Source organism: Chanodichthys erythropterus, chromosome 19 (assembly GCF_024489055.1).
Source record: "Chanodichthys erythropterus isolate Z2021 chromosome 19, ASM2448905v1, whole genome shotgun sequence".
Taxonomy (NCBI): domain Eukaryota; kingdom Metazoa; phylum Chordata; class Actinopteri; order Cypriniformes; family Xenocyprididae; genus Chanodichthys; species Chanodichthys erythropterus.
The window spans coordinates 14,718,919-14,743,377 of NC_090239.1; the positions used below are offsets into that span (position 1 = coordinate 14,718,919).

The 24,459-nt window shown below is 37.6% G+C and overlaps 2 protein-coding genes across 3 annotated transcripts; both read left to right on the plus strand.

Moving 5' to 3' along the window:
• Nucleotides 1-29: 29 nt before the first annotated feature.
• Nucleotides 30-17,089, plus strand: slc16a5a (solute carrier family 16 member 5a). Of its 2 annotated transcripts, none has more exons than XM_067369778.1 (5): nucleotides 30-373; nucleotides 1,905-2,353; nucleotides 7,829-7,972; nucleotides 10,334-11,155; nucleotides 15,397-17,089. In XM_067369778.1, exons 2-5 carry the CDS (start codon nucleotides 2,050-2,052, stop codon nucleotides 15,660-15,662), a joined length of 1,536 nt encoding a protein of 511 aa, XP_067225879.1. In that variant the 5' UTR covers nucleotides 30-373; nucleotides 1,905-2,049; the 3' UTR covers nucleotides 15,663-17,089. The 2 variants fall into 2 exon arrangements, with proteins under 2 accessions (XP_067225879.1, XP_067225880.1); XM_067369779.1 differs by lacking the exon at nucleotides 30-373 and adding an exon at nucleotides 380-527.
• A 223-nt stretch (nucleotides 17,090-17,312) lies between these two features.
• Nucleotides 17,313-24,446, plus strand: tap2t (transporter associated with antigen processing, subunit type t, teleost specific). Its single transcript, XM_067369656.1, has 12 exons — nucleotides 17,313-17,590; nucleotides 17,846-18,384; nucleotides 18,567-18,681; nucleotides 18,790-18,920; nucleotides 20,989-21,194; nucleotides 21,358-21,555; nucleotides 21,662-21,790; nucleotides 21,876-22,064; nucleotides 22,137-22,310; nucleotides 22,453-22,612; nucleotides 23,702-23,838; nucleotides 23,981-24,446. The coding sequence occupies exons 2-12, from the start codon at nucleotides 17,853-17,855 to the stop codon at nucleotides 24,188-24,190; spliced, it is 2,181 nt and encodes a 726-aa protein (XP_067225757.1). The 5' UTR covers nucleotides 17,313-17,590; nucleotides 17,846-17,852; the 3' UTR covers nucleotides 24,191-24,446.
• Nucleotides 24,447-24,459: the final 13 nt, after the last annotated feature.

The window sequence follows — 24,459 nt, forward strand, 5'->3', positions numbered from 1 at the left end:
GTTACACTTGCTAAACTACGCCAGCATACCTACATAAACCCGCCCTTCAGCGCGGCTCTACTAGGCGGATGAGACCGAGGCGTTCTGGGGGAAAGGCTAGAGGAAATGCCATGCCATCGCCCCCGACGCCCCGGTGCTCAAATTTCCCTACGTGTAGGCTGCTGTTAAAGGAGCCGTTACCACTTTCATCTGGCTCTCTCCGTTTGTGTTATGTGGGTTCGATATGTGAAAGAACAGGATGTTACAATAGCTTTTTCTTAATCGGATAGTGCCTGAAACTGCTCCCACACGCTGTCTCCTCCTACCGCTGATATGACTGTCTCCACAGCCTCCGCAGTACAGAGACGCGGCACTGGCGTGGATGCCTGAAAAGGTGCGTTTGTTTTTTAGATCTTCAAGCTTTGAATTTTACCGTGTTTGAGCATGGCAATATAGGCTACGCCTTTTTTTTTAAAGTTACATTGGGCTTGAAGAGGATTAAATGTTGACATTGACTCCTTAGGTCCCGGTGATGTGGCCAATTTCAGGTACTTTCAATAAAAGACTGTTTGTTATATGAGAAGCTTACTTAGGACTTTGGGGCCGGTCAAACACGTCTTAAGGTTTTTTTAAGGTTAAGGTTTTCGCAGCTCTTGTTGAAAAAACAAAATCACACATACGCATCGGCTTTCCGTATTTAGTACTTTGTTGTTGTCTTAAAGTCGCTTCTTCCGGAAAAGCAGAAATGTCATTATGATGTCATCATGTACAGAAGACCCTAAAACAGCTGTAGAAACGGAACAAAAACATCAGACAAAGGAGCAGGAGAAACGTGAACAACAGTATTAGTGGTGGGGATTTTGATTCATCCTAGTGAGTCGGATCTTTTCGTCTGTTCGTTCAGTGACCTTGTGTTACATCGTTAATGCAGATGGCCACACATGCATATCTTTTTTATGTATTAGGATTGAGTCATTGAATTTGTGAATCATTCACTTAACTGATTTGTCTTTATCTTCCCCTAAAATTTGGGTTTAAAATCCAAAGGGGCCATTCACACAGTTTTTTGCCTTTAAAAACATGAAAAACATTGTGTCGTGTGAGATGCTACAAAAGACGAGAGCACAATGGTCGAACACATCCATCTAGCATGTGTAAATAGAAAAACAAGCAGCGCAGTGGAATGCAAAAAACGCAACAGTCTGAACGGTCCCTAAGGGTGTTTAAAGTCAGCATGAAATGGAAGCTGCAATAGACTTTTCTTCACTACTGTAATTTATGTGAAACAATAATTATGAGGGGAAAAAAAATGTTGAGCGTGTCTTGATTTTGTCCATCGGGAATGTTGGGATCGTTGGATTGGTGTGGTTTGCTGTTGATGTGATCTCATGTTAGTTGTCCTGTAAACATCATCAGAGAGACATGTCACTGCAAGATGGGAAGATATTTTGATTAAAGGCACATGAATAAAAAATAATAATAATAATGATGTGCATGGATATATCATTTTCATCCAATGAAAAGCTCCTTCACAGCCCTCACTTGAATGCTATCTGCTCATGCTATATTCAGGTTACTTCAGTAACTCAGAATGATTCATTAACTAAAAGATTCATTCAAAAACACATTCATACAAGAACAAAAAACAATCTCCACATCCAGAGGTGTTGTAAGTTTTGGATAAATGTTTAAGTGGTTATTATTCAGTTACAGATTAAACAAACTGAAAAATTTGTATGTTGACTGTGACCAGTAACACCCTTCCCCCTCTGGTCTACCTGAACTTGAAAGAGTTTGACAATTTCATACTAGAACTTACTTTTGTAGCTCCACCTAATATAGTTTTCTATATTTAAAATCTGTTTTGTATCTTTGTATAATATGATTATTTCCCAATTCCCTCTCCCCCTCCTTTTTTTATATAGGACTGTAGCAAGGACATTTATTTTGAGGATGCAGAATATACAAGAATGTGTTTCCCTGCTCTTCTGGTGCTGAGAGCCCAAAGCCCCCCGGATGAGGTGGAAAAACCCGGAAGACAGTGACTTGGATACCATCATATAAGAAAATATGGCACCTCAACAACCTTCCAGCATGGAGGAGCAGACAGGGGAGCTATGTGAGCCTGAATCTGATGGAGAGAAACAAGGACCAGGACCCCCTTCTGATCAAAATCATCCAGTTGCGCACGATGCTCCAGATGGAGGCTGGGGATGGGTGGTCCTGGTGGCTACCATTCTTGTCTTAGCTCTGACACTGGCCTTCCCGGCCTGCATTGGCATCTTCTACTTAGATCTTCAGGAAGAATTTAAAGCCAGTAACAGTGAGACATCTTGGGTGCCGTCAATAATGACGTCAGTTCTGCATGCCGGAGGTAAGGATGTTATCAGATGGTGTTTAGAAGATGCTTAATAGTTTGTAATTTCTTCTCCACTAGCACAACCAAACAAAATTGCAAAAATAATGATTTTCAGACAGGTTTCCTAAACACTTCGCCCATCTTCCATTGGTCAAACAAGAAGTCCCACCCCAAAACTTACGAGCCAATGTGCTGAAATGTTTTAAAAGTCACAGTGTTTTCATTTTTTGGGAGAATGAACCTATGAATGGCTTTCTTATATTTGTGTCTGGATAGTAAACTGGGTCCCTCCTTATTGAAATACCTCCACTCCAGAGACTTGGTACTTTTGCAGCAATTTTATTAAAAAAACATTCATTAACAAATTAAATACCAAATTATTTAGCTCGGCCCCCCTGTAATTTGTATTCAATAAATATATACTCTTTTATTAACCCTCCAGTATTCTTAACTTTGGGGTGATTCTGGTGGTCAAAATGAACCAAAGACAAGGAGTATAAAAAAATATTTTTTGTGTGAAATAAATGTACTATATTTTAGTATATTTTGTATTTAATATTTTGTATTTCAGGGAGATTTTATGAGACTAAACAATAATAATTTCAAAATTCACCAAGTTTCGTACTATTCAGAAAAAGCATTTTAAAAAATCTCAAATGACCAAAGACTACCAGAGGGTTAAAGGGTTAGTTCACTCAAAAAATGAAAATTCTGTCATTAATGAATCACCCTCATGTCGTTCTACACCCGTAAGACCTTTGTTCATCTTCAGAACACATATTAAGATATACAAATCTTTTGTTTCGAATCAGTGGTTTGGAGAACTGCCAAAGTTACGTGACCCATGGGAATTTTGAAACACTTATGACGTAACGAAGCCTCGTTTATTGAAATCACGATACTTTGGCCGCTTGGAATTGTTTGAAACACACTCCAAACCACTGATTCAAAACAAAAGGTTCGTAAAGCTTCGAAGCTTCATGAAGCAGTGTTTTAAAATCGCCCTTCACTACATATTGTTGAATAAAGTTGTTATTTAGTTTTTTTGGTGCACAAAAAGTATTCTTGTCACTTCATAACATTAAGGTTGAACCACTGTAGTCACATGAACTGTTTAAACATGTTTTTAGTACTTTCTGGGCGTTTAAAAGTCCAAAATAACTTGCTGTCAATGCAGCCTTCACGAGCCATCGGATTTTATCAAAAATATCTTAATTTGTGTTCCGAAGATGAATGAAGGTCTTACGGGTGTGGAATGACATGAGGGTGAGTAATAAACGACAGAATTTTCATTTTTGGTTGAACTAACCCTTTATATAATGCATATATTTTTACATGCAGCAAATCAAAGCAGCACTATGCATAATTTTGTTTAATCAGATGTCACCCTCTTAATCGGGTAACTGCACTGAATGCATAAGTAGGCAATTCATATAGCGTTAAAAAATTCAGAGATATTAAGAAGGCTTTTGGAGTAGATATGCTATAAATAAACATGTTTTCTCTCCACTGTGAGAAGGAAATTGTAGTCATTATTTGTACATGTGATTTAAGTTGATATCAGCTACAGTGCCTTGTGAAAGTATTCATACCCCTTCATTTTTTCCACATGTTATGTTGCTGCCTTATGTTATACTACTTTAAATGGCCTTTTTTCACATTAATCACCACAATGACAGCAAAAATCAGATGCCAACTTTTCAAATGTATTAAAAAAAAACCCTGAAATAATTACATTGCATAAGTGTTCATACTCTTTTCTGGGACACTTGAAATGTAGTTCAGGACCATTTTTAATTTCACTTGTAGATGTTAGAACACTTCCAGTGGAGTTAACTTGTTACAAATTCAATTGAATGGGTATGATTTGAAAAGGCACACACCTCTCAATGAAAGGTCTAAAAGCTGAAAATGCATATCAGAGCAAAAACCAAGCCATGAGGTCAAAGAAACTGCCTGTAGAGTTCATAGACAGGATTGTATCAAGACACAGATCAGGGGAAGACTACCAAAAAAAAAAAAAAAAAACTGCTGTATTGAAGGTTCACTGGAGCATGTAGCCTCCATAATCCTTAATGAAAGAAGTTTGGAACAACCAGGACTCTTCCTAGAGCTGGTCCCCTGGCTAAACTGAGCAATCGATTGAGAAGGTTAGAGTGGTGACCAAGACGCTGATGGTCACTCTGGTTGAGCTACATGATCATATATGAAGATGGGAGAAATTTACAGAAGGACAAACATCACTGCAACACTCTACTTATCTGGGCTTATGGCAGAGTGGACAGACTTAAGCCTCTCCTCAGTAAGACACATGATAACCCACTTGGAATTTAAAAAAAAAAAAAAAAAAGCACCTAAAGGACTCTCTCAGACTATTAGAAACAATTATCATGTCTGGAGGAAACCAGGCACTGCTCATCAGCTGCACAATACCATCCCGACAGTAAAGTGTGGTGTTAGCAGCATTATGCTGTGGGGTTTTTTTCAGCAACTGGGACTGGGGGACTCAGAGTAGAAGAAAAGCTCAACGCAGCAAAATATAGAGTTAGCCTTAATGAAAACCTGGCTAGTCAAGAGCATTCAGAACCTCGGACAGGGCAGAAGGTTCACCTCCTGACAGGACAATGACCCTAAGCACACAGCTAAGACAATGCAACAGTGGCTTAAGAACAACTCTGTGAATGTCCTTGAGTGGCCCAGCCAGAGCCTGGGCTTGAACCCAATCAAACATCTCTGGAGAAATGGAAAATGTCTGCCCACCAATGTTCCCCATCCAAACTGACAGAGCTTGAGAAGATCTAAGGAGAAGAATGGCAAAAAAAATCACCAAATGCAAATATGCAAAGCTTGTCACATCATACTCAAAAAGACTTGAGGCTGTAAATGTGCTTCAACTAAATACTGAGTTTGAATACTTATGCAATGTACCACTAGAACAACATATTTTGTTGACTTGTGTACCTACATTATCCCAAATGTTTCCAAGAATGTTTAAATCTCTGGACATCCATGACATGCGGAGTCCCTCAAGGTTCAATACTTGCACCCCTCCTGTTCTACCTATATATGCTGCCACTGAGCCAAATAATGAGAAAAAAACAAATTGCATATTACAGTTATGCAGATGACACCCAGATTTACCTAGCCCTATCACCTAACGACTACAGCCCCATTGCCTCCTTGTGCCAATTCATTGATGAAATTAAAAATTGGATGTGCCTAAACTTCCTTCAGTTAAACAAAGACAAAACTGAAGTCATTGCGTTTGGAAACAAAGATGAAGTTCTCAAAGTGAACGCATACCTTCACTCTAGGGGTCAAACAACTAAAAATCAAGTCAGGAATCTTGGTGTGATTTTTGGAGTTAGACCTGAGTTTCAGTAGCCATGTAAAGACAATAACTAAATCAGCATATTATCATCTCAAAAATATTGCAAGAATTAGATGCTTTGTCTCCAGTCAAGACTTAGAGAAACTTGTTCATGCTTTCATCACCAGCAGGGTGGATTATTGTAATGGGATCCTCGCTGGTCTTCCCAAAAAGACCATAAGACAGCTGCAGCTCATACAGAACGCTGCTGCCAGGATTCTGAGCAGAACCAGAAAACATGAACACATCACACCAGTCCTCAGGTCCTTGTACTGGCTTCCAGTTGCATTTAGAATTGATTTTAAAGTACTGTTACTTGTTTATAAATCACTCAATGGCCTAGGACCTCAATACATTGCAGATATGCTCATAGAATATAAACCTAACAGATCACTCAGATCATCAGGATCAAGTCCCTTAAATACCAAGGATTCACTCAAAGCAGGGAGAGTCTGCTTTTAGTTGTTACGCCAGCCGCAGCTGGAACCAGCTTTCAGAAGAGATCAGGTGTGCTCCAACAGTAGCCACATTCAAATCAAGACTCAAAACATATCTTTTTACCTATGCATTGAGCACTGTGCTATGTCCGAACTGTTTACTTTTTATAATCTTTTTATTCTTTCAACTCTTTTTCTTATTTTAATTTATTTCATTTTTAATGCATTTTATATATTTTATGTATCTCTTTTATTTTCTGACTTTAATAAATTTTATATCTTGCTGTCTGGTTGAAAGAGCTGGGAGAATTAGGAAGTACGTTTTTTCTTTTTTTTTCTTATCCCTGGATGCAGCTCTGTGACAAATATTTATTTATTTATTTATTTATTTATTTATTTTTGGTTATCCCTGGATGCAGCTCTATAGAGTCAGTCCAGGAAGATTTGTCTGTAAGGGTACTGTTTAAATGCACAGCTGCCTGACAAATATTTTTATTTTTTTAGAGTTATCCCTGGATGCAGCTCTGTATAGAGTCAGTCCAGGAAGATTTGTTTGCAGAGTTAGTCCAGGAAGATTTGTCTGTAAAAGGGTAATGTTTAAACACACAGCTACCTGACAAATAACAGTTATTCCTCTGCATGAGGAAGATTCGTTTAGTTCCGCTCTGATGGATAGATCTGTTTAGATCCGCTCTGACGGACAACAAAAAAACTCTTCCATCTAAATAGCGAAATTCTTTGTTTTTACTGTTATATCTATTTCTTATGTGTTCCATTATTATTATGTATATGGTTCTTCTTGTGTAAAGCAATTTGAATTACCATTGTGTATGAAATGTGCTATACAAATAAAATTGCCTTGACTTGCCTTGCCTAAATCCAGAAAAATCGTATCCATGCGTTGCCTATCATTGACATCATACACGCGTTATCCTCGATTTCCAGTTTAATTTTGTAGAAACCATGGAAACACCAAAAACGCTTAAATATATTCTGTTTTTATTAGACAGATGAGCCACTGTTTGGATACATTAATTGACAAAAAACTAATCATTGTTATATTGCTCAACACAGTAAGTCTTATTGTTTAAATCTCGTTTTCTTGATTTACAGCGAGTACCGTGTTTTACCATGCCTAATATCAATCTAGCAACTAGTGCCTCATAGCAGCTGCAGAGCGAATGCACAGAGTAGCATTATAACAACTTTCAACACATAAATGTGTCTAATATGATAAGCGCTGTGTTACCCCACATACCTTTAAATTAAAGTGGTTTAACATAAGGCAGCAACATAAAATGTGAAAAATGAAGGGGTATGAATACTTTAGCAAGGCACTCTATATTAGATCCAGCAGACATGGTAATTAAAAGTCATTGTTTGATTTATGTGTTCGCTGTGAATTTGACTTATAGCAGTAGCAGTAGTAGTAGTAATAAAAAAGAGGAACAGCTTGATTCAACATTTATTACACACACTTAAGTGTACCTCTTGAACTGCCATGTGCCAATTACTTGTGTGTTGACATTGGCTTAACATATTTGAACAAGGCATTATTATATTGTTCAAGGCAGTTCATTGGTGGTGTTTTGAGTAGCTGGTTGTTGAAAATGAGCTATAGGATTATGACATGCTGGAACATCAGATTGAAGCTTTTTTTTACCATAAGCATTTTTCTTACAGGTCCTCTCTGTAGTGTGCTGGTGGATCGCTTCGGTTGCCGGGCCACAGTGATGTTTGGGGGAGTGCTGAGTGGTTTGGGGATGGCAATCAGCTCTTTCTCACATTCCATAGTTGACTTATACATCACTACTGGGGTCATCACAGGTCAGTAAGTCCCCAGAGTAAGCCATTATGACATCTTGTTTGATCTGTTGATAAAAGAGCAACAGCAGCGATTACATAAACGCCATTGCGATTATATAAAGTGTTATCACTAAGCACTTTACTGGCTGACCTGACATGAATAAGAATATGAATACAAATATGATGTGGTTATTTCTTGAGCAATGTCACACAAGAATCCTGTTGTGCATATTATCAGCATGGCTGTTATTTGGCTACAGGCAGTCAGTACAACACCAGTACTGCAAGATGCTGTTTTTATTATTTAGATTTTATTAAAATGACCACCCATAAAAATAGTTCCAAATGTTAAAAATGGATGTACTGTAGCAAAAAGCGTGAGAGTGATACAACCAGAATAAAAATGTAAATTATAAATAAATGTATTATTTATTATATAAGTTTATAGATTGTTATTAATATAAAATAAAAATTAATATAAATTGTATTAATAAATACTTGGTAGTTAATAAATACTACTATTATTATAACTATTATTATTCATAATATAAATTATTAATTATGAATTAAATAAATTATAAATAAATGTATTTACAGTTACAGCTCAGATAGTTGACGTAAGTAAATAATACATGAGCATTTTGTGCATTTCAAATTTGATGCCTGCTACAGGTCTCAAAATAGTTGGGATGGGGGCATGTTTACCATGGTGTAGCATCTACTCTGCTTTTCAAAACAGTTTGAAGACATCTGAGCACTGAGGTTACAAGTTACTAGAGTTGCTGTTGGAATTTGGTCCCATCCTTGCCTGATATAGGTTTCCAGCTGCTGAAGACTTTGTGGTCGCCTTTCATTTAGTGATGCGCCCAATGTTCTCTATAGGTGAAAGATCTGGACTGCAGGCAGGCCAATTCAGCAACCAGACTCTTTTACGATGAAGCCATGCTGTTGTAATACCTGCAGTATGTGGTTTTGCATTGTCCTGCTGAAATACACAAGGCCTTCCCTGAAATAGACGTTGTCTGGAGGGAAGCATATGTTGCTTTAAAACCATTATATACCTTTCAGCATTCATAGTGCCTTCCAAAACATACAAGCTGCCCATACCATATATACTTATGCACCCCCGTACCATCATAGATGCTGGCTTTTGAGCTGAACGCTGATAACATGCTGGAAGATCTCCCCCCTCTTTAGCCCGGAGGACACGGCGTCCGAGATTTCCAACAAGAATGTCAAATTTGGACTCGTTTGACCATAGAACACTTTTCCACTTTGAAACAGTCCATTTTAAATGAGCCTTGGCCCACAGGATACAACGGCGCTTCTGGACCATGTTCACATATACCTTCTGTTTTGCATGATAGAGCTTTAGTTGGCATCTGCAGATGGCACGGCGGATTGTGTTTACCGACAGTGGTTTCTGGAAGTATTCCTGGACCCATTTAGTAATGTCATTAACACAATCATGCCGATGAGTGATGCAGTGTCGTCTGAGGGCTCGAAGACCACAGGCATCCAATAAAGGTCTTCGGCCTTGTCATTTACACAGAGAGATTTCTCCAGGTTCTCTGAATCTTTTGATGGTGTTATACACTGTAGATGATGAGATTTGCAAAGCCTTTGCAATTTGATGTTGAGGAACATTGTTTTTTAAAGTATTCCACAATCTTTTTATGCACTCTTTCACAGCTCTGCCCATCTTTACTTCTGAGAGACTCTACCTCTCCAAGATATCCCTTTTATAGCTAATCATGTTACAGACCTGATATCAATTAACTTAATTAGTTGATAGATGTTCTCCCAGATGAATCTTTTCAAAATGCTTGCTTGCTTTTTCAGCCATTTGTTGCCCCGTGCCAACTTTTTTGAGACCTGTAGCAGGCATCAAATTTGAAATGAGCTCATTTAGTGGATAAAAGTGTAAAATTTCTCAGTTTAAACATTTATGTTATCTGTTCTGTTGTGAATAAAATATTGGCTCATGTGATTTGAAAGTCTTTTAGTTTTAATTTTATTCAAATTTAAAAAACATCCCAACTTTTCCAGAATTCGGGTTGTAGATAATACTGCTTAATCATAATTTAATCATAATTAAATGTTATTTAAATGCATTTATTATCTACAGTCAGTTACCGATTTTATGTATTTATTATTCATAGATCATTATTAATTATTAAATGATATACTAATAATAAATGCAATTATTTATTGATTATTAATTTGTAAACCATTTAATAACAACAGTGATTATAGTTGACATGTAAGTAAATAATAGAAACTACCAGAAGTACAATGAACTTTAGTTTTGTTATGTAGATAGTTAGCAAGTTTGTAATCCATCAGTCAGTTCAATATATTAATCCTCTGTTCACTTTACAGGTTTGGGTTTCTGTTTCAGCTTCCAGCCCGCTGTCACCATACTTGGCCACTACTTTGTGCGCCGTCGTCCTTTTGCCAACGCGATGTCCTCCACCGGTACTGCTTTGGGTCTGTTTACATTGCCCTTTTTAGGTGACTATCTGCAGAGTAAGCTTGGTTGGAGAGGGAGCTTTCTGGTGCTTGGTGCTGTGCTGCTCAACTGCTGTGTTTGCGGAGCCGTCATGAGACCGGTCCGGCCTCGCAAGCCCAGAAAGTCAGAGGTGATGAGCAACGGTGCCAGACCCCCAGGCGAAAAGGGATGTGCATCGGGCATCCGTCAAAGTTTTGCTTCGTCCCTCAGAAAACACATGGCCTTTGACCTCTTCTGCAGTAACCTTCGATTTCGGGTGTTTTCATTGGGCATCACTTGGATGATGCTGGGGTTTGTGGTGCCACTTATTTACCTGGTCCCGTATGCATCAGCTCACAATATGGATCCAAGCCGAGCTGCCCTGCTGCTTTCCATCCTGGGCCTTGTCAATATCTTTGTGCGGCCTCCCGTCGGAGTGCTCTTCAGCCTATCCTGGTTTAAAGGTCGACACATCTACGTTTTTTCAGCCGCACTCATAATAAATGGACTCAGTAATAGTATATGCTGTATTTCTGCCAGTTTCCATGTGCTATTAATTTATGTGCTGACGTACGGGCTGTCCATGAGCGTGGTAGGCTCACTGATGTTCACCGTCCTGATGGATACAGTGGAGATGAGTCGATTCCCATCTGCGCTCGGCCTGCTGTCTATCATGGAAAGTGTCACTCTGCTGATAGGACCTCCCCTCGCAGGTAACGTGAAAACTTTTTGTTTTGAATTATATGCAATGTACAGTACTGTGCAAAAGTCTTAGACCACGATTAGATGTTGTTTTAGCAATGGTATAATGACCATATATATTTATTTCTCAGTCTCTTTATTAGAATATAACCAGAAAATACAGGAAATGTGTATGCAGTATTAAAAAACAGAAAAAATCAGGGGGAAAAAAGACTTCTATAGGCTAAAGTGGCATGTATTTATTGACCTCCCCTTACACTTGAGAAATAGAAGGAACCTGGCTATCTTAAACGTAAATGGAATGTAAAAGGACTGGAAGGCCAAGAAAACTTTAAAAATCTGATACGTTTCTCAGATTTTCTTTTTTTTGAGAAACTGGATGATGTCCAGGAGGTCACACTAAATACTGATTTTTGCTTAAAGAAGCCATTTTTACATTTTGTGTACATATTTCCTATATTTTCTGTTTCTATTGTAACAAAGATAAAAAAATAAATATGGATGGTCATTAGAACTTTGCTAAAACAACAAAGCTGGTTGTGGCCTAAGACTTTTGCACAGTACTGTATGTCGACAGCACCATGTCACTGCCTGTATGTGTATGACTCAAATGAGGTGAACAACACAAGTATTTATGAGTTGGGGTGTCGTAATTATGACGTCAGGTGCATTCAAGTCACTTTTGTCAGAGCAAAATGTTGTTTACCTTCTAGTTCAACCAAAAATGAAAATTCTGTCATCATTTACTCACCTCAAGTTGTTGCAAACCTGTATGAATTTCTTTGTTCTGCTGAACACAAAGGAAGATATTTGGAAGAAACCAAACAGATCTCATCCCCTATTGACTACCATAGTATTTATTTTCCCTTCTATAGTAGTAAATTGGGGGTGAGATCTGTTTGGTTACTTGGAAAATGAAGAACAATGAATAAACATCAGTTGTTTTGCTTTTTATGTTTTTAATTACTTTTTGAACATTTACTGTCCGCTAGAGATTTCTCAATGACACACCCCAACTCATATACTCAGAGCTCAAAGAAAATCCAGAGTTTCTCAATCATAATTCTGACTCATTAATTCTTTCCAACATGACTTGAATGCACCGACAGCCCAAAAAACATCTATAGGCCTCTAAACTCCAAATACCATCCATTGAAAACAGACAGGGACAGTTTTAAATGTGGTCTTGCTGGTATTTCAACATTTGTTCCTGCCCTAGATTTGAGACAACAAGTATAGTTTCTATAGATATAGCAGGGGCGTTTCTAGCTTTTCATCATTGGTAGGACATTCAGGCCTTCAGCAACTCCCTGATAAACAAGAACATTGTGTAATATAAAATGTGGTTGACATGAAATACTTTTGGGAAAGTTTGGAAAGTAAACTGCATTTATAGCTATTATGCATTCAGGAGCATTTAGGTGACCTAATATTTATTGAAAGCCTATTTAGAACTTTTTAACTTTAAAAAATTCAGTTGTCACAACACATGACCATTTAGATCTGGTGAATCTTAACTTAATTTCATAGACTTGCATTTAGTAATGTGTGAATGTGTTATATTTTTTGAATATATGATTTGTGAGACACTTTATTATGCTTTTTTTTGCTAAAAGGTGCTATACACAATTTTTTATTTGTATCATTTCAAGTTTATTTCATTATTTCAAACTGTGCCGCACTCAACTCTACAAACATAGCTTGACTTTTAGAAGTAAAGTCAAGTCTATTTTTTAAAAAGTGAATTTTGGATTTGTGTTGAGTTGAACCTCATCTACAGTTGTATGACCATCTGCCTTTTATTGTTGTTTATATTTATTATTTAAAATAAACTACAGCAAGCAACCATGTGATTAAAGTGGCAAACATTTAGTGAAAAAATAGTGACCATTAACAGTACCTACAAAATACACTTTCTGTTACAAATTCATAACAATTAAAATACCTAAAAATATACCTAAAATCTTGATGTAAAAAAAAAGTAATGAGCACATAATGCGATAACTGCCTAAAAATCCAACAGCTCTTATCCCGAATTCAAATCTGGCTCAAAACAGGAAATGAACGTTTTTTCCTGTCACGTCTCAACTGTCCTGTCAAAGTAAAGTCCCCCAAGAAAAATGTTAAAGACATTCCCAACCATTTTTGCCATACATAAAGAAGAAATCAATATGATATCAGTGAGGAGGTGTGTGTCTGTGTTTGAGTAAAAAGAATGGAATGTCTCCTCCATTGTAAGCACTAATCTGGATTTGCGTGTTGGTGGGAGTGAAGGCTGTGTTCTCAGTCAGGTCTAACTTACCTCTCACACAGAAATATCATTATTAGTTTGGCCAAGGACAACCTAGCACCAAGGAATGCTACTAATACACATATTTTTGGCTTAGTGGTCAACGTTATCTTGAAACCCTTCATTCAGAAACATGCCGCTCTAGCAAGGACGCTCTAAATTGATAAAATGTGATAGTAATGACAAAAATTCGTTACAAAAAAATTATATTTCAAATAATTGCTGTTCTTTTTAACTTTCAGTTCATCAAAGAGTCTAAAGTTAATTAAAGGTGCCCTAGAATTGAAAATTGAATTTACCTTGGCATAGTTGAATAACAAGAGTTCAGTACATGCAAATGACATACAGTGAGTCTCAAACACCATTGTTTCCTCCTCCTTATATAAATCTAATTTGTTTAAAAAACCTCTGCAGAACAGGCGAATCTCAACATTACATAACAGTCGGGATCATTAATATGTACGCCTGCAAAATTTGCATATGCCAGTCCATGTTCAAGGCATTAGACGAGGGCAGACAATTAGTGTTGTCAAAAGTACCGACTTCGGTACCTATCGGTACTGAAATTTTAAAAACGTGACGCTTTGAGCGCTGTTGAGCGGATTCATAAACATAAACGCGATAGACGCCTGCTTTCAAATGCTCCAGTGTGTATCTGTTTAAGCGCTTAGTGAAGAGATTAATTGATGACTATTTACAATGTTTTTACAGCGTTGATCATTGAAGCCTATCACAGACATATCCGATGAGCCGTGAAAACAACGGCCAATCAGAGATGTTTACGAATCCACTCAACAGCGTTCAAACCGTCACGTTTTTAAAATTTCAGTACCGACTAGGTACCGAAGTCGGTACTTTTGACAACACTACAGACAATATTAAAGGGTTAGTTCACCCAAAAATGAAAATTCTGTCATTTATTCCTTACCCTCATGACATTTCATACCCATAAGACCTTTGTTAATCTTTGGGACACAAATTAAGATATTTTAGTTGAAATGGCTCCGTGAGGCCTCCATAGGGAGCAATGACACTTCCTCTGTAAAGATCCATAAAGGTACTAAATACATATTTAAATCAGTTCATGTGATTACAGTGGTTCAATATTAATATTATAAAGCGATGAGAATATTTTTGGTGCGGCAAAAAAACGAAATAACGAATTATTTAGTGATGGCCGAAAATAATGCTTCAGGAAGATTCGGAGCATAGATGAATCAGTGTATCGAATCATGATTCAGATCGCGTGTCAAACCGCCAAACTGCTGAAATCACGTGACTTTTGCGCTCCGAACCGCTGATTCGACACGCTGATTCATTGTGCTCCGATGCTTTCTGAAGCAGTGTTTTGAAATCGGCCATCACTAAATAAGTCGGTATTTTATTTTTTTGCTGCACCAAAAGTATTCTTGTTGCTTTATAATATTAATATTGAGCCACTGTACTCACATGAACCGATTTAAAAAAATTCAGAATCAAATGTAATACATCCAAATAAATACTATACATCATCCAAAGCATGCTTGCAGTATGCATGACGAACATTTTGTAAAGATCCATTTGAGGGTTATATTAGCTGTGTGAACTTTGTTTATGCACTGTTTTATAGTCGCAAGCTCAGGGGAGGGGAGCGCGAGGATTTAAAGGGGCAGCAGCCTGAATCACCGAATTTTTATTGATGCCCCAAAATAGGCAGTTAAAATTTAATAATTGAAAAAATCTATGGGGTATTTTGAGCTGAAACTTCACAGACACATTCAGGGGACACCTTAGACTTATATTACATCTTTTTAAAAAACATTCTAGGGCACCTTTATAAAATTTATCATGGTTTTGATAAAAATATTAAGCAGCACTTCAATATTGCTTTCAATATTGATATTCATAAGAACCATTATTAACAATTTTCTAGATATGAAAGGAACTGTTAAATGTTATCACATCTCTGTACCTGTGTTACAGGAATGCTTGTGGACAGTACCGGACAATACACATATGTGTTTCTGGCCTGCAGCATCACAGTGGCCTTATCAGCTCTGTTCCTTATGGTTTCCTTTTACTGGCTGGACTCCCGTGATGCAGCCCAGAAGAAAAGTTCACCAGCGCCTGGGTCTCCAGCTAAACCTGTTATCAACATGTCCACAGACTGCCAGTACAGCAGTGTGCCTACAGATGGTGACAAGACAAATAATCCATCATCAGAAGCAGAAAATGTCACAAATGTATGACCTGGAGCAGAGTTATTTACACTGGCTTTTGTAAAGATCCTGGTCTCACATCACAAGTTTGCCTTATACAGTATATGCCATGGTGCTACAGTGCCATCCGTTAATGCTGTCCTCGTAATTCAAGTAAAAATTATATCACTTCTTCATTCCTGATCTAAAATGACAGAACGTTGAAGTTATTTGCCCAGGAAATTAAGCTATTTGAAGTCAGGAAATTTTAATTTCATCTCATGCCTTTAATATTCATTTTCCTCAATTTTTTTTGCCAGTTACACTTCCGTTCAGTTTGGGATTGGTAAGATTTTTGAAAAAAGTCTCATATTGTCACCAAGGCTGCATTTATTTGATAAAAATAAAATGTTTAAAATAACTGCTTTCTATTTGAATATATTCTGAAAGTTAATTTTATAATATATATATATATATATATTAATTATAAATATATTTAAATATAATTCATATATATAAATATATATTAATTAAAAGATCATTCTCACATGATCTTTTAGAAATCATTTTAATATGCTGATTTGGTGCTCAAGAACAATCTTATTCTTAACATTTTTGTGGAAACAGTGATACATTTTTTTCATACATTGCATTCTTAGATGAATAGAGTTCAAAAGAATAGCATTTATTTGAAAGACATTTTCAATCTTTTGTAACATTTTATAAATGTCTTCAGGATCACATTTAATTTAATGCATCCTTGCTGAATAAAAAAAAGAAAAAAAAAAGAAATTTGATTTCTTAAAAAAAAAAAAAATCATACCAAGCCCAAACTTCTATATCACACTGTGTTGTTTTATACACCATTTGTGTCATAAAACCCATGCACTGATAAACCTGACCCTTATTGGAAGATCTAATATCTCTACACATTTATCACTGTATAACAAATCAGGAGAAAATTGTTTTGCTGTTTTTGCACGTGGGCTCTTAAGGTTTTCTCAGTACAAGTACAGACCCTCATTTAACCAAGACGCATTAAAACAAAGACTTCTGGTTCTCAGTGAGAGCTTGAGTACAAGAATACTTAAACATGTTCCCTTGGGTTGTGAAGTTCATGGATTAGTACTGAATGAGATTGTTTGAACTGAGTGTACAAAGGGCCCATTTTTATTTAGTGTCATGAATTGCTGATTGTCACATTTCACTTCATGCTGATTTATATGTGAACTCCTCATGTAAACTGTTGTTGGTCTTGTCTTAGTTGCTCTGTTGTTTTGTTACTTTACCAAAGCAAATGAACAGCTTCTAAAGGTGTAAAGGGCTGTGCGCCCCCTGTGAGAGTATAATTTACATCACAATGTATAATATAAAGTATTTACTTAAATAAAAGAGTTTATTTCTGTACTCAGTTTAAATTTAATACTATAATGTAAGCAGATGAGTGCTCTGCTATTTCTTTTGCTATCAATAAACAAGCAGAATTATTGTTTGGACTTTTATTTATTTTTTGCTAGGTAAACCCACCCCCTAGTTACTGGTTAAAGTTTTGAGAACAGTCCAACATTTTTTTGGTCATTTTTATATGCTCCAGAGCTGCACTTTCGTGAAAGGACCATAGAAAGGACACGAGTCATGTGATATTTGCTTAACAGCGCTCTCTGTTGGCCACTTGAAGAACAATCGCCACAGGATTCGACAACCAGCGTAGCGTACTGCGTCATTCGCACTGCATACAGTAGCCTAGCAATTTGAGGTAAAAACATGTTTTGTAGCCTAGCAATTTGAGGTAAAAACATGTTTTGTGCACACTGACACTATCTCGTTTTAAGCAAACTATGAGTTTATTGAATGCATTATCTAAGTCGAGTCTTACTATTCTTATTCGCACTGAACGTAAATCCAGTTTTGACACCGCCCACGTGTGAAAGTGAAACCAAAACTGATCCTGTGACAAAATGCAACGAGAACTACTAATGGTAAGAAAACTAATGCTGTACGTCTGTTTATATTGTTTAGTGCTTAGGTCCTGTATTTAAATGCATTTGAGCAGATTCATGCTTCTAAAAACATCCCAAACCAGCATATGATGGTTTGCTAGTCAGGTTTAAAGGGGTTTGGAGGATTCTTCAGTTGGTGAGGCGAAGAGGCCATCTTGCCCACCAAAAGACTAGTGTGACCAGGCTATGAAACCACTCTAATCTGGTTTATCTGATTCTTCTTTGTCTTTTCAGTTTTAAGATGATCTTAAAGTCGTACCCCATACCCAGAGCTGCAGCAGAACATTTCTGTGTGTTGTGCTGTGATCTTGTCATCTGGGCTTGTGTGTGGATAGCACTGCTGTGGCTGGATGGAGAGGGCAGTCTGGATCTATGGTGCCTGTGGGCTCTCAGGATCATCAGCTGTGTTGTGCTTTATTCAGTAATCACACTTGTCTCTGACAACAGCATTCAACCTCTCCTGAAGCGATGGGTAGTCCTACTGAGCTTCCTACCTCCAGTGTTTGACAGCATTCAGACATTTCTGCCAGGGACCATGAGAGGCTTTAGTCCTGTTCCTGATCCTGGCATGGTGATCCTGAGCACTGCTACATCTACTCTCATGTATATGGTGTGGGAGTTTGCCTTTCCACATGGTGGATCATCTAAGGGTTCCAGAAACCAGAAAAAAGATGAAGAGGCTAAAGCACTCCTAATGAGGGTCATCCGCTACTCCAGGTCAGACTATCTTCATCTAGGGGCTGCCTTCCTCTTCCTCAGCTTGGCCGCGCTTTGTGAGTGTATTTCCTGGTTGAGGAAACTAAAATATTATATTTTTATAATTAGTCTGTGATTTTAAATCTAAATCCTGATTTCAGGGCATCCTTTATCTACATAGACAAAACAATTATGAACTAGATCCAGAGTAATAGAAAATACAGTTGGCCTGATGCAGTGTGAACCTGTTATTTTGTAGTTGAGACATTCATCCCATACTGCATTGGGAAAGTCATTGACATACTGAGTGGAAAGTACCAGCACAACACTTTCTTATGGGCAATTGGACTCATGGCACTGTGTTCACTTGGAAGGTCAGTGTAACATCAATCCTATGCAAATATCTTACTAAAAACAAATGTCTTTGTGTACAAATTGGTTTTGTTTCTTGGAATAAAATGTTAATTTGTTGTGTCTTTAAGTTCGATGTTCTCTGGTCTGCGCGGTGGGATGTTCATGTGTAGCCTCAGCAGACTCAACAAAAGAATACGACACATGTTGTTCCAGAACCTCATGAAGCAGGAGATAAGCTTCTTTGAAGAAAATAAACCAGGTATGGTACCTGTTCCTTCACTTAAAAACACAGTGTCAAGTAAAGCCCAAAGTCACAGAACTGCTTTTTGTAGATGAAAAATTCTTGAGTTTTTACCTGTGTCAAATTAAATAGGCTCTCCTTGACTCTTGATTCCCTATAACTCAGAATTGAAGAATCAATTCTTTTTGGAATCGAGTCCCAGCCCTATTTCACATGTGATGAAGCGATGTAGTGAAAATGGTTAATTTTTTTCCAGACGACAAAGTTGTCAAAACTATCCCCATTCACATGGATCTGCAAAAATGCTGTATTCTGCACGCCAGGCCAGTAGTTGGCGATATCACTTTGTAAAGATACACTATGTGCCTATAGACTGAACATGTAATAGAGTACCTCAGAGATGGCTTGTTTTTGTAGGCAAAACCCGGAAGCGAGTTAGCATTTTAGGACTTCCGGTTCCATCGCCCTAAAGTCTATGGGATTTTTGAATGGGTTTTTTTGTCTGGCTATCACCAGACCAAGCTCAATTTAAAATTGAACATTGGTCTGGGGAGTTTGCTATGTATTTCCTACTGCACAAGAGGCGTGATCAACGAGCATTATTCACGCAATTGGATAGTCCTTCAATCAATCAGATCAACGATCCAGACAGGTTTAGTTTGTATTGGTTTGTAGCATTGATCTGCGGTTTGCAGAAGCAGCAATGGCATCGAGCGATTTTTGCAGGTTGTGCAAAAAAACATTAAAGTGAGTGGTATTTACACCCACTCAAGCGATTTGTTTGCTAAACTAAAGAAGTCATTTAGCATTGTCGAGAGGTTAAAAGGAATTGTATTGACGGTCGTGCGAGAGACGTCATCGTGTTATACCCGCCCAGAGCCATAGAAAGAGCTCTGTACCCGCCAATAGCGAGGAAGGTGGATAAGCCAATCTGTGATTGGTTCCCGCAAAAGTGTAACAGATGCAGCAGAAATAAATGTACGAGTTTCCAGACTGAGTTGCCATGAGAAATCAAATCGCCGGCAGATCAGGCTGGGTTTACCCAGTCTATGGGTTTTTGCCTGAAATAAGGTCTAAAGAATTTGGTAAACAAAGCCTTTAAATATTTTCACGTTTTGATCTGTGACATAAATCACACCAGTTATAACCGGTTGAAATTTTTTTAAACCTTTATTTTGTCTTAAAAACGGCGGTTGCTAACAAGTTGCTAAAAGGGACTACTTCCTTTGGCGGGGACTTTAGACGTCATCATGACAAACAGGACATTTGGACAGCATTTCTCATGAAAAAGCGGATAAGTATTCATACACAGCACAGATCATAATCAGTGAGCATGTTTTTAAATAGAGTTTGAGGAAGCTTGGTGGTGTTGATGTTGATTCGCGACCATGTTGTGCTATAGTCCGTTTATAGCCTACTGTTAGCTTTTTATATCTGACGACTTTATTTAGGCTTCAAAATGTATAAATGTCGTGTTAACTTGTAAAGATTATAGGACAAAACGTGTAAGTGTCATAACCCTTTGTTAAACACAGACGATTTTCCAAAAGTCTATGGGAAAAATGCATAGCCTTTCGATCGGGTTGGCCTACAAAAACACGTCATCTCTGAGGTACTCTATACGCATGACGTCACCATTTTCACAAATTCACGTTTTTGTAGTTTTGATGGAAATGATAAATGTATAATTTTCAAAAACACGCACTTTAAATCCTGTTTTCAAAAGTTAAGAGTTTTCACAAATGCACAAGTTTTGAAAACGGTGTCGCGTAAACGGCCCCTATAACTAAAGACCGAGAAACAGAACATGACTGTGACATGGAGGTCTTTTTCAACGTGAAGAAGTGTGAAGATTTTTTGAAGACTATTTTGCCTTTTTTAATCATATCCACAATGTTGAATGACCGAAGACTATCAAAAATTATGGGGTAAAAAAAAATTGAGGGTAAAAATTGTCTTGAGACACTGCGTTCTGCTGTATATTTGGCTATTATTTTAAGAGTAGAAAAAGTTACTAAATTGCGCATATGTGATAATATAGTCATTATTTTAATATGACTCAGAAACAATTTTTTCTCTTTTACAGGTAGTCTAACATCACGTTTGATCTCTGACACGGATAAAATGGGACGTTCTGTGGCCATGAATGTGAATGTGTTACTGCGAAGCCTGGTGAAGACATGTGGCATGCTGTTCTTCATGCTGCGCCTGTCCTGGCAGCTAACCCTCCTCACCTGCATTGAAATGCCACTTCTTGCTTTCATTCAGAATTCATACAACAACATCTCTCAGGTAAGTAACCCTCCTAAATTTGGTTTTATTACTTTTACAAAGCTTAGACCTGTAATAACACTGTGCGCCTTGTCCTCTCCTGGAAACGTTTTTTGAACAAACCAAAAAGATCAGGCATAGACCATAATGAATTCATATCATAATGCCTCACCTTCCTGATCAGAAAACATCCAAAGAGCTTCAGGATTGTAATGCAGAGACTACAGAGTTGGCGTCTTCAGTCATTGGGTCGATGAAGACTGTGCGCAGTTTTAGGACAGAGCGACAGGAACAGCAGCGATATGAACAGACTCTCAACAGGAAGCTTCAGGTTTTGAGGCGTAAAGGCATCTACAGTGCAGTTCATCTCTTAATACGCAGGGTAAATCATATACAGTCCTAAGTTGCATTCATTGTTCTCCAAATTAGAAATTGTTCTATTTCATTGGTTCATATAAATGATTTTATCTTCTTGCATTGCATTTTAGTTCATTACAGTGGGCTTGAAGGTAGCAATGCTGTTCCAAGGCCGAAATCTCATCTCATCTGGCCAGCTTAGCAGTGGCAGCCTCCTTGCGTTTGTGTTTTACCAGAAGGACATGGTGACCAACATGAGGGTAAGATTGCCAGGTAAATTTTACAGTAATTTTATAGAACCTTCATTCAGATGAGACTGAATTCTGGCCATCATTATGTTCTCAGCATCTTCTATATATCTATGGAGACATGCTGAATACTGTGGGATCAGCAGTGAAGGTGTTCCAGCTGCTCGATAGGAAGCCACTGTTGAGAGAGGCAGGCGATCTGGCTCCAGAGAAGATTAAGGGAAGACTAACCTTTAAAAAGGTCACCTTTTCCTACCACACCCGTCCTGATCAAAAAGCACTTAAGGTAAGGGTTTGTTTATACTGCAAAAGCTAATCATAGCTTGATTTGCATGTATTCACTGTTGAATTGTTGCAGTCTGTTACACTGGAATTAAGTCCAGGAAAGCTGACGGCACTGGTAGGGCCCTCTGGTGGTGGGAAGACCTCTTGCGTCTGCTTGCTGCAGAGGTTCTATGAGCCACAGGAGGGTGAAATTTTCCTGGATGGAGAACCTCTATACTGTTACCAACACCAGTATTTGCATAAAAAGGCAAGAACTGATACACCAGCATTTACAGCCATATAACTTGAAGAGAGATGTGAAAATCCCTTCTATTGGATGGTTTGGTGAGACTGTAGTTTGTAACCTGTAGTTTATAAAACTATGCATTGTTTTCTTTCATTTGGCTCAGGTGGCGATGGTATCCCAGGATCCTGTGCTTTTCTCTGGCTCTGTGAGATATAATATTGAATACGGTTTGCAGGACTGCACACTTGAAAAAGTAGAAGCAGCTGCTCGTAAAGCCAATGCACACAATTTCATATGCCAATTGGAACAGGGATACAACACAGGTAGATATAACTAGAGGCATCGGTACTAAAATTCTGTCTGATACCTAATTAGCTGTTAACTATTTTCATTTTATGGCCAATAACACATTTATATACTTTTTTTTTTTTTTTTGTCTAAATAAATAAATAAAACAGTAAACCAAAAATAAATCATTTTAAATGGATTTTCATTTTGAGATTTGCTGAAGAAAACACTTAAGAATTATTAGTGTTTTTGAAGATTGACTTTAAAGGGTTAGTTGACCCAAAAATGAAATTCAGTCATTAATTTACTCAGCCTCATGCCTTTCCAAACCTGACTTTAGTTCATCTTCCGAACGCAAATGAAGATGTCTTTGATTAAATTTGAGAGCTTTCTGTTCCTCCATAGACAGCTGCGCAACTGAAAATTTGACTCTTCAAAACGTAGAGATTGCAGAGATTCTCCTTCTGAGGAGACTCGATCGCTTTATATAATGAACAGATTTGATTTAGCCTTTTAGTCACTTATAAACATTGATCAGCGAACATAACAGAAGTTCAACCGAAGCTGATTGACGTGTGAGAAAACATGCGTAACACGAGAAGGAACCTCATTGGTTCTCGCACGTCAAGCAAACGTTTAAGCTCCCATTTACCACAACTTATGTGTGAGTTGATTAATGTGTATGTGAGAATAAAAGCCTAAATTAATCTGTTCATCATATAAAGCAGAAAATTTTGACTAAACTGCTCATTATGAATTAGTTTTACAATCGCTTTATGAACTACTTGAAGCGTCAAAGTGTAAATTGCATAGACTCTCTGTGGAGGGAGAGAAAGCTCTCAGATTATCAAAAAAGATATTTATTTGTGTTCTGAAGATGAACGTCTTACAGTTTGGAAGAACATGAGGGTGAATAATTAATGATGGAATTTTCATTTTTGGGTGAACTAACCCTTAAAGTGAAAGTTAGATAATGCAGTCTAGGTAAAAAAAAAAAATTAAATTAACACAAACAATTAAATATCTAATATCAACTGATACTTATAAATCATTAACATGGTACTGATATATTGTGTATCTCTAAAATAAAACGCGTTGGTTAAATCTGAATGCTTTGTCTGTAGATGTTGGTGAGTGCGGTGACCAGCTGTCCGCAGGGCAGAAGCAGTGCATTGCTATAGCCAGAGCTTTGATAAGGAACCCACAGGTTCTTATCTTGGATGAAGCCACCAGCCACATGGACAGTAGCACACAACAAGCAGTATGAACTCCTCTGGAATTAATACTAAAATCTTTTAATTTAATTAATACTTAATCGGCACAGTAATTATTTTTAAGATGCAGTAACATCCTAAATTCTGAGGTTTTTCCCATTTATAGTGTCTATTCATCTTATTTCCCAGGTTCAAGATGTGCTCAATACCATAACGGATCAGACAGTGCTGGTAATAGCACATCGTTTGGAGACTGTAGAGAAAGCAGACCACATTATCTTCATGGAGGAAGGTGAAGTCAAGGAGCAGGGAACACACCAGCAGCTCATGGCCAAAGAAGGAAGATACTATCGACTCAAAGAAAAGCTTTTCAACCTGGAGACACAACCAACTGACTAAAGAATCAGATTTGTGGATAGATTTGACATTTTAAAGTCTTTAGTACACACTCACAGACTCCCTTTCGTGTAGATTTAACAACTAATTCTAGCGTAGACCTGTGTGGAGATTTTTTTTTGTACATTTCCCATACTTCTGTTTACACAGACAGTGTTTAGTCAATTACAGGATAAGTGACGTTGTATGGGACACAAGAAGGAAAGCATGTGCTTTGTATCCTAAAAGTATAACAGTATGAAATAACAAAACACTGTATTACAAAATATATG